We start from the raw sequence: 17,630 nt of genomic DNA, 5'->3' as shown, positions 1-17,630 counted from the left end.
CTTTCATACAGCGGAGGGGAAGTAAATATTTTACTTGTGAGGTTAAATGGTAATGTTTACAAAAGTTCTTGAAAAAGGAGAACATGATTATTACATGATTATTGTTACAGGTTTAGGATATAACTTGTGGTTAAACTGACCTTTTGCCTGGAAAGGCAAGTGTGTGGGAACGACACCTTGGCTGAGTTTCTTCCTATGATCTATGTGCCATAGTCACTGAGACCATTCTAAAATGGTATGTGCAACATTTTCTTCTTGTAAATGCCTCTTGGCCAAAGCAATGACAATATTTTCATGTATTTTTGACCTCAACACTGTAGATGCTCCTCCTGGGAACTGTCAGAATAATGTAAAATACTTCTGAGGATATAGAGGACACATGACCCTGATCCTGTCTGTAATTTTCTTCCCTCAGGCATTTCTTCATCCTCCTCCCCTCTCTTCACCCTTTAGTAGAATTATTGAAGTTTCTGTTTTATAGATGCCCCTAACTGCCATCTTTTCCCTTTCCTTCCACTAATTTACACCCTCTCACTCACTTTCTACCTTTATGGTAGCATTTTCTGTGTACATGGCTATCTTGATGACTTCTAGGGAAAAGCAGGTTACTTATACTAGAGATGTAGTTCTTTTCTCTTTAGAATAAAGAAGTGGCTTTGATTGTTCACCAGTGACTTTACCTCTGTGATTTTTTTTTTACTCAAGGTCCTTCTCCTAGGTCTGTTTTTCCTGTGTAAAGTTGGGGTAATGGTACTTCCTAAATATTTTACTTGTGAGGTTAAATGGTAATGTTTACAAAAGTTCTTGAAAAAGGAGAAATCCTGGCACAAGTGTAAGACGGCTATGATACAGTAATTCTTCTGCCCAAGAGAGAAACTAAAGTGGACTTTCTTGGTGTATTAAAGCATGAATCCTGAAGTAAAAATTTTTGAAACAGGTGAAGCCCCCAGGTTCCTTGGTGTCTCCTTTTCTGCGATGCTTTTTATCAGCCTCTTTGCCATCTTCCCTTGTTAGAAGGTCACCAGGTTCTGCCATTTTAGGGGCCATATTCATGTGCTATTCCCACTCCTATTGAAACCTGCCTGCACAGCCTTGGTTTCTGCTTAGTAGCCATTGGCTCAGCAGAGATAACATTAGGGGTATATTGATAACCACAGGAGCTTGGCTAGCACCTAACTTCCCAGTTTTCACATCTAGTGAATCCTAGTGATTCTGGACTGCATAATTGCCCAGAAGGCTCTTTCTGGTTTCAGAGTCTGTAATTCTAGCAGTAGAGTAAGCCCTGGAGAATGTGTTGATCTTCTTTGGGCTTTCTGAAGTTATAGAAGACCTTAAACCTTTGTAAATAAATATAGCCTTGGGAGTTTTGAAAGGTAGTAAGGAGACTTTCTCTGTTGACAGGGCTTGGGTGTCTCTCAACAATCCATTCACACTGTCTCACTTCCTGGCAATCACAGTGTGTGCTCCTAATCTTAAAGATTATGACTATCTTCTTTGTCCAATATGCTCCTTGGAGAGTCCTTGATAGGAAGAGTTGGGTCTGTTTTAAGTAGGAAACACAGGAATTATTGAATAAGCACACACCTCTGACTTGACTCTTGTACTATATACCTGTTTTGGAGTCCACAGAAAAATATGGCTGGCCCTGGAGAATGCTGTACACTACCCGGGCACTGTTGCCATAGGTTGGGTCATCAGCATCTGTGGCTGTCACTTGGATAACAGATGTACCTGAGGGAGAGAAGTGGGAGAAACCTAATGAAGCCCAGTTTAAAAGAGCTGGTATAGTACTTGCATGGTCAACCTTAAAACATTTTACAGATGTTGCTTGCTTCTCTGGGGGAGTCCCCTTTCTTGATCACAATTCCGTGACTCCCATTTTGTTACTCAATAGGGATGATAGTCATATGTGTTACATTCTTTCTTTCTTTTCTTTTCTTTTCTTTTCTTTTCTTTTCTTTTCTTTTCTTTTCTTTTCTTTTATTTTATTTTATTTTATTTTTCGAGACAGGGTTTCTCTGTATAGCCCTGGATGTCCTGGAACTCACTTTGTAGACCAGGCTAGCCTCAAACTCAGAAATTCACCTGCCTCTGCCTCGTAAGTGCTGGGATAAAAGGCATGTGCCACCACGCCCAGCTGTGTTAAATTCTTAGTAGCCAGTAAAAGTAACATTGCCTATGTGGTCCTTGTTTATTGGTAATACCAATATTTACCTTCACAATCTAATCTAATCTAATCTAATCTCATCTCATCTAATACAATATAATCTATCAGCCATTGAACATTCATATCTTTGAAACTTAAGAACTCAGAACTAGAAGGCATTGGAAAATTATTACTTAATGTGGCTGCTTCTGATATCTCCATAGCTTCAGGAAGCTACCTATTGCAGGAGTTGGTAGTCATTTTAGTTTCATTTTTATGATTTCTGCACCTTTTCTCCTCTATGTGTACAAAGTAGCATCTCCTACAATGCACCTACTATTTGTAAAAATGAGCTCATCACCATCTTACCTACTGGTGACATTTCTGGCACAGTGGCGATGTAAGGTCCATCTAGGAACTTGGGTTCGTTGTCATTGATATCTTGGATTTTGATAATGAATTCTGATTCTGGTTCCATTGGCCGGCCTGTTCTCCTGTCTAGGGCTTGAGCCCTTAGAGTATATTGGGCTCTTTCCTCTCGGTCGAGCCTCTGAATGGCATGGATGTCTCCAGTGGTGTCATCAATGGTAAACACGATGCCTGCTCCTTCTCCTGAAAGGATGTATTTGATGGATCCATCTCCCCTGTCCATGTCTGAATGAAGCTGGGTACAAAAGCACTGAAATGTCATTATTGATATGCACAGATACTGGAAATAAGTTGATTTTTACTTTGGAACAGACTTAAGATCTCCCTTTACATAAGAATGTTCTTTCCCCTTCAGTGTTTAGGAAGTCTGTCTGTAAAGAACCAATGAATAAAAGATAATATGTGAAGTATTCCTATGTCATATTCTTATGGTATTCATACACAGATCTTAATATTTTAAAATTATTGTCCTTGAGAAACCTAAAAGACATCTGTAGAAACAGGTGTAAATTTATTGAGAAAGGTTTTTTTTTTGTTTGTTTGTTTGTTTGTTTGTTTGTTTTTTGTTTTTGTTTTTTTTTTGTTCAAGAAAAAGAAAAGTCAACAGATAAGTTTAAATATCTTAAGGTTAAAAATAAGTGGTGGCATATGCCTTTAATCCCAGTGTTTACGGGGGCAGAGTCAGTCAGGTCTCTGAGTTTTAGGCCAACCTGGTCTTCAGAGTAAGTTTTAGGGAAGCCAGGACTACACAGAGAAGCCCTCTCTTGAAAAACAAAACAAACAACAATCTCATGCGTGAGATCATCGACTTCCTAGTTTCCTATGTTGGACTGTTTTTGCTTATGTTCCAGGTGTGAAGTGAACTTTAATACTGATTATGTGCATGTCTGCCTTGGTAGGACTCATTCTTGGATTTAACTGATTCACTAAAGTCCATGTGTGGATGGATGGTTGAGTTAGGGACGTGCTTTTCTATTCATCCCACTGTATTTTTCTAAGACTATTTTTTTAAACATAATTTTATTTTATTTTATGTGTATGGGTGTTTTGCTTGTGTATATTTCTCTGTACCATTTTTGTGCCTGATGCCTGCAAAAGCTAGAAGAGAGCATCAAATCTCTGGACCTGGAGTTACAGAGGGTTGTGTGCTCCCATGTGTGTGCCAGGGATGATTCCAATGTTCTCTGGAGGAGGAGCTGCTCTTCTTACCCACTGGGCGATCTCTCTAGCCCCATCTTCCCATATTCTTTTGTAAGAGTTCTCCAGAACCATCTGGGAGCACAATTTTACCTTAGCCTAGAAACATATCTGACTTGATAATTGCATGTAATGCAAATGGGCAGCAAGAAGGTTGGAGTTTGGGTTCTCATTTAGGTATATTTCTAAAGAATCAGCACAAACATTAAGTTTAACTAGTACTTCTAACTTTGTTGTTGTCTGTTTTCAGCACTAGCATTCTTAAACACTATGGTTCCCAAGATTAAGTCAATAGACAGACAAGTGTTAGGCTTAATGCTGCAAGTCTAACATATCTGACCTGAATATGGTCTGTGTCCGTTTTCAGCTGAGTGTCTTTGACATGAGTAAATATACTGCCTAAACCCTTAATTTTCTTTTATTATAAATGGAGAGCAGCATTAATTCTTATTTCCAAGGGTTTCTGGGATCATTAAAGACTAACATATGTAAAGTACAGAGGACTGTTTCTTTCCTGTAGTAGGATAGCTATAAATGGGGCCAATTATGGTGATGATATGTGACATACCTGCAGAGAGAAAGGATATTAATATACTCATCGCTTATCTGCTCTCTTCAAGCCTCCAGGAGTAAAACTAAGCTAAGGGCCTTGTTGTTATGCACAGCTTAATGGTCAAAGTCCCTGCAGAATTGGAAGGGCCCTGGCCCTGCTCCACTGAGGGTTAAAGTGTAGGGACACTGCCTATTGACTTAATCTTGTGAACTTTGGTGCTTAAGGGACACCTGCAAGTGTTCATAGCCTCCTCAGACAGGGATGGCTTCAAATTTTGGCATTAGTTTTGAGATAATTTCAAACTTATTCCAGGCCAACCAAGGATCCAAGCTGTGTGTTATCTACGAAATGGAAATTAGAGAATAAAATCACCCCTCCCAAATAGATTTGGATTTATTTTTGCTTAAAAGCATTCTATATAGAATATGGTGTTCTCATTTTTCTTTATTCCATATACACTATTATTACTAAAGTCTATTTATGCAGTTTAAAAAGTATGGGAAAAAAGCTTAGAACTTATTGTATAGAAGTAAAAGACATTTAGTTTGGAACTGGGCACAAGAAACAAAAATGTATTCCCTCTGAAAATATGCTCCTGAGTAGAGGAACAGAACTGGAAGGAGAAAGACAAAACACTTAGAAGTTTCTTAAATTGTGAGAGAAAAAAAAGTGTTCATATGTGTATGTACATGTAGAGCTTTATGGCCTATGGCATTTGATTTGCAATTAAACAGTTAAGGTATGACAAGTTATGATGGGCACAGAGATTGACACACTAAAGCACAATTTATAATTTATGCCATCACAGGCCAAGTGTGAGTGGCCTGCCTTTGGAGTAGGCTTAAAGCTGGCAGTGCTGAAGGGCATCTCTGCTTTGTGAGGTTGATAAGGCTGGCTGCGGTCAAGTGGAATCAGTGTTGAAGCTTCCTTCTCTCACTTCCCCCCATATAAGAAGATACCAAGGAATCTTTGCAGACAATAAATTCTTTTGAGGTAAATACTATGTAATCATCTTGGTATCGTGTAGTAGATGCTACAGGCTCAGGCTAAAGCTTTTGCAGAAACCTCATGTTATCTTCTTTTTAAGACTCAGTACTTTTTGGGTTGCTTGTGAGTGTGTCTACAGGTTTTCAAGGTGTCCTGGTTAGTTTTGTTGTTGCCTTGACACATATGAGAAGAGGGAAACTCAGTAGAAAAATTGTCTCCATTAGATCACTTGTGGGCATGTGTCTGGGGGGCATTTTCTAGATTGCTAATTCTCCTAGGATGGCCCAGTCCACAGCTATCCCTTGGTAGTGGTGGGTCTGGGTTATCTAAGAAAAATAGTTGAACCTCCATTGTTAATGTTTTGGCTCTTTCTTGAGTTTCTGCTTGTCTTCCCACAATGAATGATTGTTACCTGGAAGCGTAATATGAAATAAACCATCTCTCCTCTGCTTTCTTTTGGTCAATGTGTTTTATCATAGCAACAGAAAGCAGATTAGGACACAAGGAGAGGGGCAAAGGGCTCCAGCAGTGAAATAGGAAGGCTTTTTCATTAACAGGAAGCATATTAACTATAAAAGAGGCTTAACCACAACTGACTTCTGAGGAATATAGTTGTATGTCTCCAGGATCCTGCAGAAAACAAATCCTCTACCAGTTAGTTATTTCAATGAAGGGGGGGAGGGCCCTAGGGTGTCAGATCTACTGTGACTTTCAGAAGTAGCCAAGGATCTTCTGGCAGGGGCATCAGGTTGGGGGCAGAGGTTAAGGCTTCCAGGATGTAAATGTGGAAGGCACCTCATGAGGCAGGACCTGTAGGTCTCTGAGAAGAGAGCATTGCCTGGGTAACGTTTCAGGGACATGCATGAGTCCAATAAGTAAGTTTTCTACGGCTCTTGGAAAATTGATGGTGCCATGAAAATGTTTTACCTTTACTCATAGTTATTTCAGCTAACACTAAGTGAACTCCAGCTACAACATATAAGTACATTCTGGGTAGACATCGCTCCTCTAGAAATTTTCTAGACAGATAAATGGATATCTCTTCTATCTCACAAGTCTTTATGATTTTAGTCAGACTAGGAGGGAATGCTGGAAAGTATATTCTAAAAATAACAGGATTTAGGATTTGGGAAACAGGTGGACCTCACATCTTTTCCCAGTGATGTTTCTGAGTGCCCAGGGACATTTTGGAAAGTCGGTAAGTGCCTATAGTTGTGGTTAGGCAGTGGCCGTGTGAATCTTAGCCTCTTCATGACTTATGCCAATAGGTCTATGCCCAGGCAGAGTTCTCTGGCACCCTCCTTGCATGTGTCAATCAATACAATCTAGCTTTAACTTGACACTGCCACATCCTTGGGAAGCCTGATGTGGATTTGGCAAGGCCATGCAAGTTAATGCTGATCATCATTGCCATCTATCTTCCTGAAATAAGCGAATGCTCTGGCAGGCTTTCTAAGAAGACATCTCCCAGGGCTTTAGGTGACAAGCCGACAGTCTCTGCTATAAAGCAAGTGAAAGATGGATGAATTGTCTTCAAAGGAAAGTAGAGAGAGGGACATGAACAAGTGAATATCTAAGTATCTTATGTGTGGAGGGTAAACCCCAGTGTGTGACTGGGGCAGGGGGCTGGCCAGGCATCTGGGTGTTCTGCACGCCCTATTGAGCAATGCCTTCCTTTCAAGTTTGTTACACATTTGCATACTTCCCTGTTAGTGGCTTTTTAATAAATGTTTCTTGTTTTCCTCTTAACCCAGCTAGCTCCCAAATCATTGACACTGGACTGTTGTATTTGTTTATCAAGCTTTATGGGCACAAAAACTGAGCACTATTACTCTGTTTTAATTCTCTAAACTACTCTGACTACCTTCCAGCCCAAATCCCTAAGATATTTGCATTTTATGGCTTTCTTTGCTCCAGGAGTTTTCTCTTGATGTCTCACAGTGTCCAAGAGATTGTGGTGTCCTGTGATGAGTCTTCACTTCCTCTCTCTCTCTTTTCCTCCCCTGGGTGGGAAGAATCTCTATTCTTTCCAAAGCTCAGTAACGGGCTAATAAGCTAATAGTTTATTGAACAACCAGGAAAGAATTGGGGAGCAATGTTTACACAACGTTGAGGCAGGAGATTCTTAGAGTAAGGGTTACAAACAGATATGGGAGTACAGAAATCACCATTTGAATAATACATGCATAATCTTTACACAGGGCACAATAACATAATGCCTACACCTTCCAACGTCAGCAAGAAGCCCAGGAAGAAAGTCTTCAGGTTTCTGATCCCACTGCACTTGTCAGGATGCTGTCATGGCTGAATTTCAAGTCATTGGCCAGCTATTTTCTGAACCATGGGAAAGAAAACCCATGGCTGTGGGGCAATGATGGCTCGGGAGCTTTACTTACCACACATAGGACCTGCTTTGTGGACAAAACCCCTTACCCCAAGCCCAGCTCCTTAGGTTGCAGTCACCTCACAGGATTGTTAAAATTGTTTGCTTCATGTGCACACACACTGAAGGGATGAGCGAAGTCCACCACAGTATTAGATGACATTTTCATTCTACATTATTATCTTGGCCACTTTTGTACTGGGTCTGGGAGGTGATATAGACAATACTGGGAATCAATACCCCTGTTTCTATCTTTTAAAAGATGGAAGACAACCCTAAAGTATAAGAGAGCATAAAATAATTACAGAATATTAACATTAATTTCTTAAATGTATTTCTATAATAACCACAAATATCTACTTTGAAGGACTATATTGCAGCTATCAAGAAACTGGATATCTTCACATCTCTGTTAGGCTGCAGAAATGTTTACGACATAAATAGCTTGTAGGGGAGATGCTGGGGAATTTGAATGCCTCTTTAGAGAGATAGCCATAGCATATGCTTATCAGGACAGTAGCATGTGCACACACCTGGCCTTCATGGCAAGTGATGGGAGGAAGCTGGAAGAAGACATGTCTTGGCCCTTATGTTGGGTCTGAAATAGAGGATGTTCTTGAATTATGTGTTGATTCAGAAGTTTGAAATACTGGAGTAGGTGCTTTCAAAAGATAACCGTCCTCAAGGGAATCATTATACAGTGAGGCTTAGGTGGTGCGTGCTTAGTTAATCTGATCTCGAGGAACAGAAAATCATGGTACTGAAGAATCTGTGAGAAGAAGAAGTGAATCTGAGGGAAACTGGAAAGGAGATATTGATATCTTTGGTGACTAATTGTGCAGAAAGGATAAAGAAGATGAAGGAGAATTTATAGGCTGGGAATTTAATTTGCAGGAGTATTAGGTATGCCTTATGAGCTGCTGGGTTCCCATAATGAACTCTGTACTACTGTTGCTACTAGTGAGCATTCCAAGGTCACAATGAGTAATCAGTACAGGTACTACGCTAAGCATTAAAAGCCTTCAGAAAAGAAGGGAGTGGTAGCATTCGTTGAGACTATTTAAAACTTGGGTTCACAGGGCTCCCTGGAAGCTCCTGACAGAGCTGGGCATGAAACCACATGTGTTTGTATAAGAAGCACAGGCTTATAGCTTTGGCACTAAACAAGTGTTTAAGTTATCAGAATGAATTATTTATTTTCTAATTAATTTTTTTTGTCTCCCATTCTCTCTCCCTTTGTTGCATTCATAAAATGGTCTCAGATTAACAACCAAATAAGGCAAAACGAAGAGAAAGCCAAGGTTAAAAATGAACTGATGATAGTCAAATTAAGGGGCTTTGAATATAAAGTTTATAAATATATCCATTGGTTGTCTCTAACTAACGCCAGAGCAGTCATACTAAGATATTTGGAGAAGAATGTTTTATCATTTTGTTGTTGATTTTCATTAAACGTAGGCCTCAAGCTAAACCTATAGAAGTGCTTACACACACACACACACACACACACAGAATGCGAACATTCAATTGTGTTGAAGGTTGCTGCTGCTTCTATTAAGGGTTGAGTGACCTTTTGTAAGGTCTGAGGCTTTTCCTGCAAAGCATGGTTGTGGTTTTTTCCCACTGAATGGAAGCTTAGAGAAAGAGTCTTCTTTCTGACCACTATCTTACAAAGCAGTGTTATATTTTAGCTGGTGGTCAGTAATGTCCAACTAGTTAACATTTTCCTTAGACCTCAGACATAGGTTAGATGATCATTCATATTCAATTCACTTTAATACCCAATCTCAACACCAGAGACCCTGAGAATTTCTCTTTCTTCTGGGCACATCTTACCTTGCCGACATACAAAGGGTCAGTCCCAGTGTACTCTTCCAGGACAAAAAACTGATTCCAAACCCAGCTCCTCTTGCTTCGCTGATGTGACTGTGACCTTCCAGAGAAGAGTGTTTCTAATTCAACTTCTGGCATTGGAGTGCTGGAGAGAACGGTGGTTGTAAGGTCCATCAGTGCCCAGAAGTACAAGGATGTGCCAAGTCCAAGCCAACTCTTTGCATTGCTCATTCTACCCGTAGTCCACATGGGCTTGCAGGAGTTTCAGAAGTCAAGTAGAATGGCAAGCACTGGGGTTGAGTATTTTCCAAATAAAACAAGCCACACCGCAGGTTATTGGAAACTCATTGCTTCCCAAAGGAGATCTCCATTCAAGTCAAGCTGAAGTCCTGTCAAGTTAAGGGAAACACTGTCAGGTGATTCCTTTCTGCGGCTGCTTGTAAGTTTTCCAGAAATGGCAGAAAATAATTTGTCTTCTGCTCATTGAGTCAGCTGGTTATGAAATGTCTCCTAATAAATAATATTTTGATTATAAAAAGATAGTATATCTTGCTGTATCAGTCCCAAATATTTGGATTTGGATTCAGAGACAATGAAACTAGTAAAAAGAGAAATCTAAAAATTTGTCTCAACAATAGCTTACCTTTAGGGCTAGATTGTCTTATTGATGGTTTTGAAAAATTAATAGTATGTTCTTCAAAATATCTATAATCAGAAAGCCTTCTGAACTCTTTGGAGTAGTGTTTCCTTCTAAAATTTATATCTAATAACAACTAACATTTCTATTAGCTCGACTGATTTTTTTTGATTATTAAAAAGTAGACAAAAAAATGGGCTTTTTTTCTTTTGCCAATGACAATTATCTTTTTCCTACCCCTGTTATTGATTATTCTGTGAAACTTGGGCTTCATTTATAAGCAGCCATAGATGACAACTTGTAACTTTAATCATTTCCTGAACTCTTGAGAATCAAGTTTCACACTCTACTGCATCGGCTGTGGAGTGCTGATAGGGGCTGCTAATGTGACCTTTCAAGGATGTGAATGGTCAGTTAATCATTATATCTTTCACAGGGGACTTTAAAGTGCTATTAGTCATATGCCACTACGAGTAAGCTAAGAGTCGTTCTAACAGATTTCCTTTCCTGGCCTGAGAGACTCATTTAGGCAAAGGAACATTAACGTCTACCCGGGAAACATCTTTTCATCAGTCACACTTCTTCTGTGGCTGCGGAGTCGGATTTAACCTGTGACCTCACTTCTTGGCTATGACCTCATCAACCTTTTCTTTCTTTCCATGCCTGGCTTTGATGAGATAGCCTTGCACTCAGGCTACTCATCAGAGAAGTGGAAGTGTTTTCTGTGCACTTAATATTTCCACTGCTAAGTTGCAGAACTGCTGCTGTGCCTTGGAATGAATGTGTGCACCTGAGATTTTCAGATCTGTGCAACTAAATAGTGACCTTTGTTTGGAAAGTGGCTCGGAACAGATGCATCGATGCTAACTCAGGCCCTGCTTTCCACTTGTAATCTCCAGAAGACCTTTAGCATCCTCTCTCGTTCTCCCCAGTGAGATGCATGAAAATATTTACAAATATCATAATCATTCATATAGGGTTATTTCATGTTTGCGACAAGTCATATCACTGGAGTTTGTTCTCAGTTTCTATCTTTACCCCTGACTCGTCTACCACATGTCATCAAAATTGTGATTGAAGTTCTGCTGGTTGACTCTGTGAGTGGCTCCCATATTTACTTTCCTTATCTGTTAAGTGGGAACAGTAATTCTCCTGTCTACTCCACAGGACTCTCATGGGAATATGGTGGGATAATGAAGGTTAATAGCAAAAGTAACCACTGGAATTTAGAGAATCACATAAATTGCCAGGGGCATATGTGAAAATAATAAAGACAAACATAAAATGTGTTTCATGGATATACCTGGGAACAAAATCCTACAGGAGTGTGTGATGAAATCATCCCACAGATCTCTAATGTGTGTTGAGTACTGTTTGATAGAAGATTCTGGCTCAGTCCCATTCTATAGTAAGCACTCATGGCTTTTGCTTCTGAAGAGACTTAGTGAAGGGACAGCTACCAGAAACCTCTGTAACAGTGGAGAAAGTTCTTTTATAGATTGTAGTTATCAACACAGGGTGTGCTTTATAGGTGTGCATACATGCACATTTTGGCTAATGTAATGTCTGGGCTTCATATGAGATTTCTCTCTAGCACTCTTATTTTTCTCTGTTTTTATTTTTTGAGCACCTTGCTCTGTGTGTTGGTGTGCATGTGTGTATGTGTGTGTGTGTGTGTGTGTGTGTGTGTGTGTATGTGTTTAAAAGTCCCTATTCTCTTCCTACTGTCTAAAGTTGCTGAACAGAGCAAGATTTGAAGAAATGTTGAGGGATTTTAAGTAGTGACCATTATAGTCTCCCAGCTCTCATAAATAGACAAGCATTATTGCCAATTATGCTCTCCTGTCCTTACTTATAGGTATGATCTGAAGAGGTCAAAAAATCCAGTAGAAACCTTGTGATGAATATTTCGTAGGCAGTTAAATTGCCTCAGCTTTTCTCTCCCTCTCTTGCCTACTTGGGCTTCCTACAAATGAGTGTAAAGTTCTTGTTTTCTCTTCTTTCACTTTATATGCACAAAAGTGGTTTGGGTTGTTTAGGACATGTGGACTTCTCTGCGATTCTGTGAAAGGTGGTAGGCCCTGGGCTCTCTCTGATTCAACAATGAAGATTTCCATGCATCTAAAATCTGTGTTAGGAACCTGGGTAATGACAAATGATGGAAAGCAAACTTTCTGCTTCCCGAGGGTGAAACACACAGGCAACAACCCTGCCTAAATTTTCAGAAATGAAAAGCCGTGCTGTACAATAGTAACACTGTTCTTACCATAGTTAAGAGTTCCTTTCTACAAAAGAAGGGAAATAAACCCACTCATGTTAGACTCACTGACCATTTGCAATTATAGATGGGATGGTTCTCACATTTATATTTTTCCTCCAGATATGAATAGATTACTTGTTTGAGGCTAATTACTGTTTCTGTAAATGCAGACGCTGACATGAATATCTATACACCGGTCTGCTTTGGGGAGAATACCCATGCCATGTGAAGACTACATTAGTGGAAATTGACTTCTGTGCTAAATGAATCTTTTAAAAGTTCCCAACCCCCTAGTCTCCTGAAAGAAAGCAAACAGCTTGGTAATGAACACAGTAGGAGGAAATTAAAGTTGTGCTCAAAGTGTGTTCTCAGTGAATTGTTTATTTTGTTACTTAAATTCGTTGTGATATTTAAAATGTAGACAGAGGATGGTTACTGCTTTCTCCTTGAAATGAACTGGGCCTTTATGGTCTTCCTCTGATTTCTCTTCTCATTATCCAGTTTTCCTGGGCTTTTCATGAAAATGGAGGAACTGCTTAGAAAACTTCAAATGGGGTCTCTGCAGAAGACTGTTAGAGACTCCCTGTGGGAAGGTGGGGCTGCTTGTTTTGCTGCTGTGCTCTGATGCCTTTAGTGAAGTAGTGAAGTCTGTGTTGACGGTGGTATCTGCTAACCTATCTAAAACTTTTATCTCCTTGCAAACTTATAAAAAAATTAAAGTAAACTTCAGGGAGTTGACTTGGATCCACATCTTACAGGTCAAATGGACTCCAGATAAGTATTCTTAAGTTTTTTCACCTGTCTATTCCTGAGAGACAGATTCCTCTTTCTCTTCCCTGATCTTGGGACTCTCCAGATGACAAGGGCCACCTAACTAAGCACTGTAAACTACTCCAAACTCACCAGCCTAGGGACTTGTGATGGAATTTCCAAACAGTCTGAACTTTTGCATTCTAGATGGCTCCAAAGCAGCTAGCCCCAGGTGTTCCATCCTTACAAACTATTCTAAATTGACCTGCCACAGATAGTCGAGAAGAGCCTGTACAAGGAGTGAAACGGATGGCCTTGGGTAACATTCCAGCTTTCTTTGGTTCCTAACTGTGATGCCCAGTGACAGCAGGAAGTAATCATAGAAAAGATTATGTCTCCCCCCAACACACACTTTATCATTTTTTATCAACAAAAGACTGGGATGTTAGCTCTCAAACCCAGAACAAATGGCTGAGATTTCTATAAAATGTATCCAAGTGGACCTGGCCACCAGGTTCTCCCAAAATTCCCCAGTCCCTGCCTGTTACAGGGTATGGCTGGTATATGAAACCCCTTATCCTAAAGTCCTCCAGTCCAAGAGCCGGGCTGTTCTTCTTCCTGTTGCCCTTCCCTATTATAATCTAGCCATTTTGGTTACCTGGCATTTTTGTCTGCCACATACTCTCCTAGTCTCCTGGGTCTCCCCTCTCCCTGCTTCCCTTCTCACATAGCCAAGCTCAGGGTCATTTTGAGGTTAGACTTCCCATTTGTCTTTGTCTATGTTCTTCCTTTTATTTACAATAAACCTCCTCCAATATACCTAGGATAAATCATGTTCTTCATTTTCCTTCCTTCCTTCCTTCCTTCCTTCCTTCCTTCCTTCCTTCCTTCCTTCCTTCCTTCCTTCCTTCCTCTCTCTCTCTCCTTCCTTCTTTCTTTTTTTCTCATTTAGTATCAGTGTTTTTACATTGCTGTACTTCTTCAGCAATCAGGCTGATTTTAATCAAGAGCCTCAAAAATGCACTTCAAAGAAAACAAGGAAAGAGAAATTTTGTGGAGATCTTAGATGTCACAATGAAACATGACAGTATACCATAAGGTGCCCCACATTAAGTCAGATGTGGCTCTGCATCTCAGGTTGTTCCATGTTTCCATCAAAGGTCTCTTGTGAGGCTCCTTCAGGATAAACTACAGGATTTCTAGAGAATGACATGTGTGGTCACAGGGACATGTATAAATAAAATGTTCATACAGTGATTGTATATTTGAGCACACATGGCTTGCAAACAATAGCCCATGCAGAATACCACAAAGGTAATATTTTCAGTGACTTTGGCAATCACATTTGAATATTCCTGAATCTCTTCAACACCTTGTGTCTCCATCTGGAGCAGGGTCTATGGCATAATTTTGAATCATGAAAGGAAGAGACAGCTCTTAGCAGAAGGCGCTTTCATTACCTTCAGAGGACTCACTCATACCTCTCTCTCCCAGCAGTCTTCAAGTAAGTAAAGCTTCCAGTCTTCATCATGATTTTGAATTCACCAACCCACCCCACATCCCTTGATGATCCTTCCGAGGCCCTCATCTCTTTCCCCCCTTTTATTAAAAGTAGAGTTTTCTCATTATGTCTTACATTATAGTATCTCCTTGTTTTACTCCTCCCAATTCCTCCCCATGACCCCTCCCATCCTGGTTTACCCCCTTTCTGTCTCTCATTAGTAAAGAACAGGCTTTTGAAAGAGAACCACAGAACATAACAAAATAAAATATAATAAGATAAAACAAAACCTACCACACTGAAATTGGACAAGGCAACTCAACAGAAGGAAAGCAGCTCCATGAGAAGGCACAAGGACCAGAGACCCACTCATTTGCATACTAGGACTCTTACAAAAATACTACAGTGAGAGCTATAACTTATACATAGAGACCCTGGTGCAGACCCAGGGAGGCCCTATGCATGCTGCTTCAGTCAGTCTCGGGGGAGCTCATATGAGTTTTGTGCATTTGCTCTAGAGGGCGAGGTCCTCAATTCTTAATGGATCCAGGATTTCCATGCTGAACACTAACAGAGTTTTAGTTCCGTTCTAATACCACACAGGTCTTACCTGTGCCACAGTACTGCATTTTCTCAAATTCATGTCTCTGAAGTGGGTTGTATCTTTACACCAGTGTGTGGACATTTCTTGTGTCCATATTTGTCTCATTCACCACTCAAGGAAATGGTTGGTTAACTGATAGTGTATACAGAATTGAAGGACTGTGACATTTAAAAAAAAATGAACAAAACAAGAAACAAGAGGATACCTAATTTCCCCAGAGATTTTTCTGGGCAAGTGGGCAGCACTCTTGCTTATTCTAATTTTGGTTACATAATACATGGTGTTGGTTCAGACGTTTGCCAGTTCTCTTTGTTTTCCAGCTTCTGCTCTCTGTCTTTCCTACAGCCAAAGTAATCTATGCAAATGCAATTGTAAAGTTCACTTGCATATGGAGTTGATGTTGTAGGGAGAAAGCATAGGAGAGTTTAACTGAAGTTTAGGACTGGCTCTGGTTTTACATAAGAATATGAAGATGAGGATCTGTGGGTCAGTGTGTGTGTGTGTGTGTGTGTGTGTGTGTGTGTGTATGTGTGCAATAGGAATAGAGAAATAAAACAGCAGCAAGCTTGAATTATGTAATTAAGAGCTGGATTTGAAAAGTGTATTTGGCTCCACTGTGAAACCACACTGACCTTCTAGCTTCCCCCCTCTGTCATGTGTATAGACATCCCCACTGTTGGATCTTTCTGCAAGTGTCCATGTCCAATCCCCTCAGCTTTTCGTCTCCACTGTAAACAGTGTTCACAGTTGAGGTTACCTTTCTCCCTTTTCAGTGCCTCCAAGACCAGCAAATAGATTACCAGTGGTCCTTCCACAAAGTCACTAGTAATGCTTTGCTTTACTCCTCAAGGAGTCAGGAAGGCTTTGACCTGCTTTACCCTCCTTCCCTTCGCTTTTCACTTGTAATCAAGCTAATGGAACTGCAGCTCAGTCCATGGGCATTTTCTCTGACTATAGTCAGACAAGAATGATCACTTTTGATTTCTGAGAATTGTCCCACATGCTCACCAATGTCTCATCTTATTAAACATTTACTATAGTTGTGTTTCATTTGTCATTGTTCATTAAAACATGCATTTAAAATATTTAAAAACATAATTCCTTGAGAAAGTTCTTTGAGAAGGAATTGAGGACAGTTGTGATGTGCCTGCCAGTAACCCCAGCACTCTGGAGGTGCAGGCTGGAGGGGAATTGCCACAGGTTTAGGGCCAGCCTGGTCTACATAGTCATAATGAGAAAGTCTGAAATAAAGTAAAAAAGCAAAGAAAGAAGTTGCAAGCAACAGACCTACTCAGTGTTTTTCTCTGCCATTTGCCCTTGAGATTACTCTAGTTTCATCATCTAGCTATCACAAATATCATGACCAAAAGACACTTAGTAGGGGAACAAGTTTCTTTCACCCTATGGTAATAGTACATTTTTGAGGGAAGTTAGGACTCAAGCAGAATCTTAGCAGAAGTCTTACTGTTTCACAAAGCATTACTTCCAACCAAGGAACTCATTTCTCAGCCAAAGAAGCACAGCAGAAGTGATGGTGGTTGCTGCTTGCTGACTATTTTGCAGGCTGGTGTATACTCAGCTAACTTTCAAGCCTACTTACCCAGGGAAAAATGCTGCTCACAGTGGGCTTTCTACATCAAGGAACTATCACAATAGTCCTCCACAGACAGTTCCACAGACCAATTTGATCTGGGAAGTCTCTCATTGAAACTCCCTTCTCAGGTGACTCTAGGCTGTGTTAAGTTGAAAGTTAAAGTTAACTAGGAGGGGCCATAACAATTTACCTGTAGGGAGAAGAATTTGGAGAACAGATAAATCTGTTATCTAAATGAAGTTTGTTGCCTTTTGGGATAGAGTCTCTCTATGGACCCTAAGTGTAGCTGGTAGATCTGAAGAATCCTGAGTGTTGAAGTTACAGGCAAGTGCTACCACAGCTAACATAAGATTAAGACATAAGACTTTACTATTTAATATATTTACTCAGAGGATGAATGCCTACCTAGAAAATGTCTGATTCACAGCTTAATATTTGTATAATTTTGAGTAATGCACAATATCCTTAAGTCTGTCACATATAGGTGAGATGATCATAAGCTATTTTAGGTCTTTGAACTAGGAAAACATGTATGATGCTCCTACCACAGTGTCTGACAAGATGGTTAAGCTTGTGCAAGAAAACCACAGGTGTTCAATAAATGTTGGTGGACTTTGTTTCCTTTAAGAAGTTTACAGCTTAAGAGGAGAGGTTGCCATATCAGGGTCCTATCAGCACAATCTTGCTAGTCTCTAGTGAGACTACGCCAGAGCCTAGCAAACACATAAGTGGAAGCTCACAGTCAGCTATTGGATG

At 40.1% G+C, this 17,630-nt stretch overlaps 1 protein-coding gene across 1 annotated transcript in view; it reads right to left on the bottom strand.

The window, feature by feature from the left end:
• Cdh20 (cadherin 20) overlaps positions 1-17,630 on the bottom strand; it is a 218,157-nt gene that overhangs the window by 46,923 nt on the left and 153,604 nt on the right. Inside the window, exons 2-4 of the mRNA XM_021158575.2 lie at positions 9,532-9,917; positions 2,516-2,810; positions 1,612-1,731 (exon numbers count right to left, since the gene is read on the bottom strand). Of these exons, the coding sequence (XP_021014234.1) occupies positions 1,612-1,731; positions 2,516-2,810; positions 9,532-9,777 (661 nt within the window). The 5' untranslated portion in view covers positions 9,778-9,917. The remainder of the gene's footprint in view (positions 1-1,611; positions 1,732-2,515; positions 2,811-9,531; positions 9,918-17,630) is intronic.

Source organism: Mus caroli, chromosome 1 (assembly GCF_900094665.2).
Source record: "Mus caroli chromosome 1, CAROLI_EIJ_v1.1, whole genome shotgun sequence".
Classification (NCBI taxonomy): Eukaryota; Metazoa; Chordata; class Mammalia; order Rodentia; family Muridae; genus Mus; species Mus caroli.
Note: the sequence above shows the minus strand (reverse complement) of the source record. Positions and strands in the feature narration are given on the sequence as shown.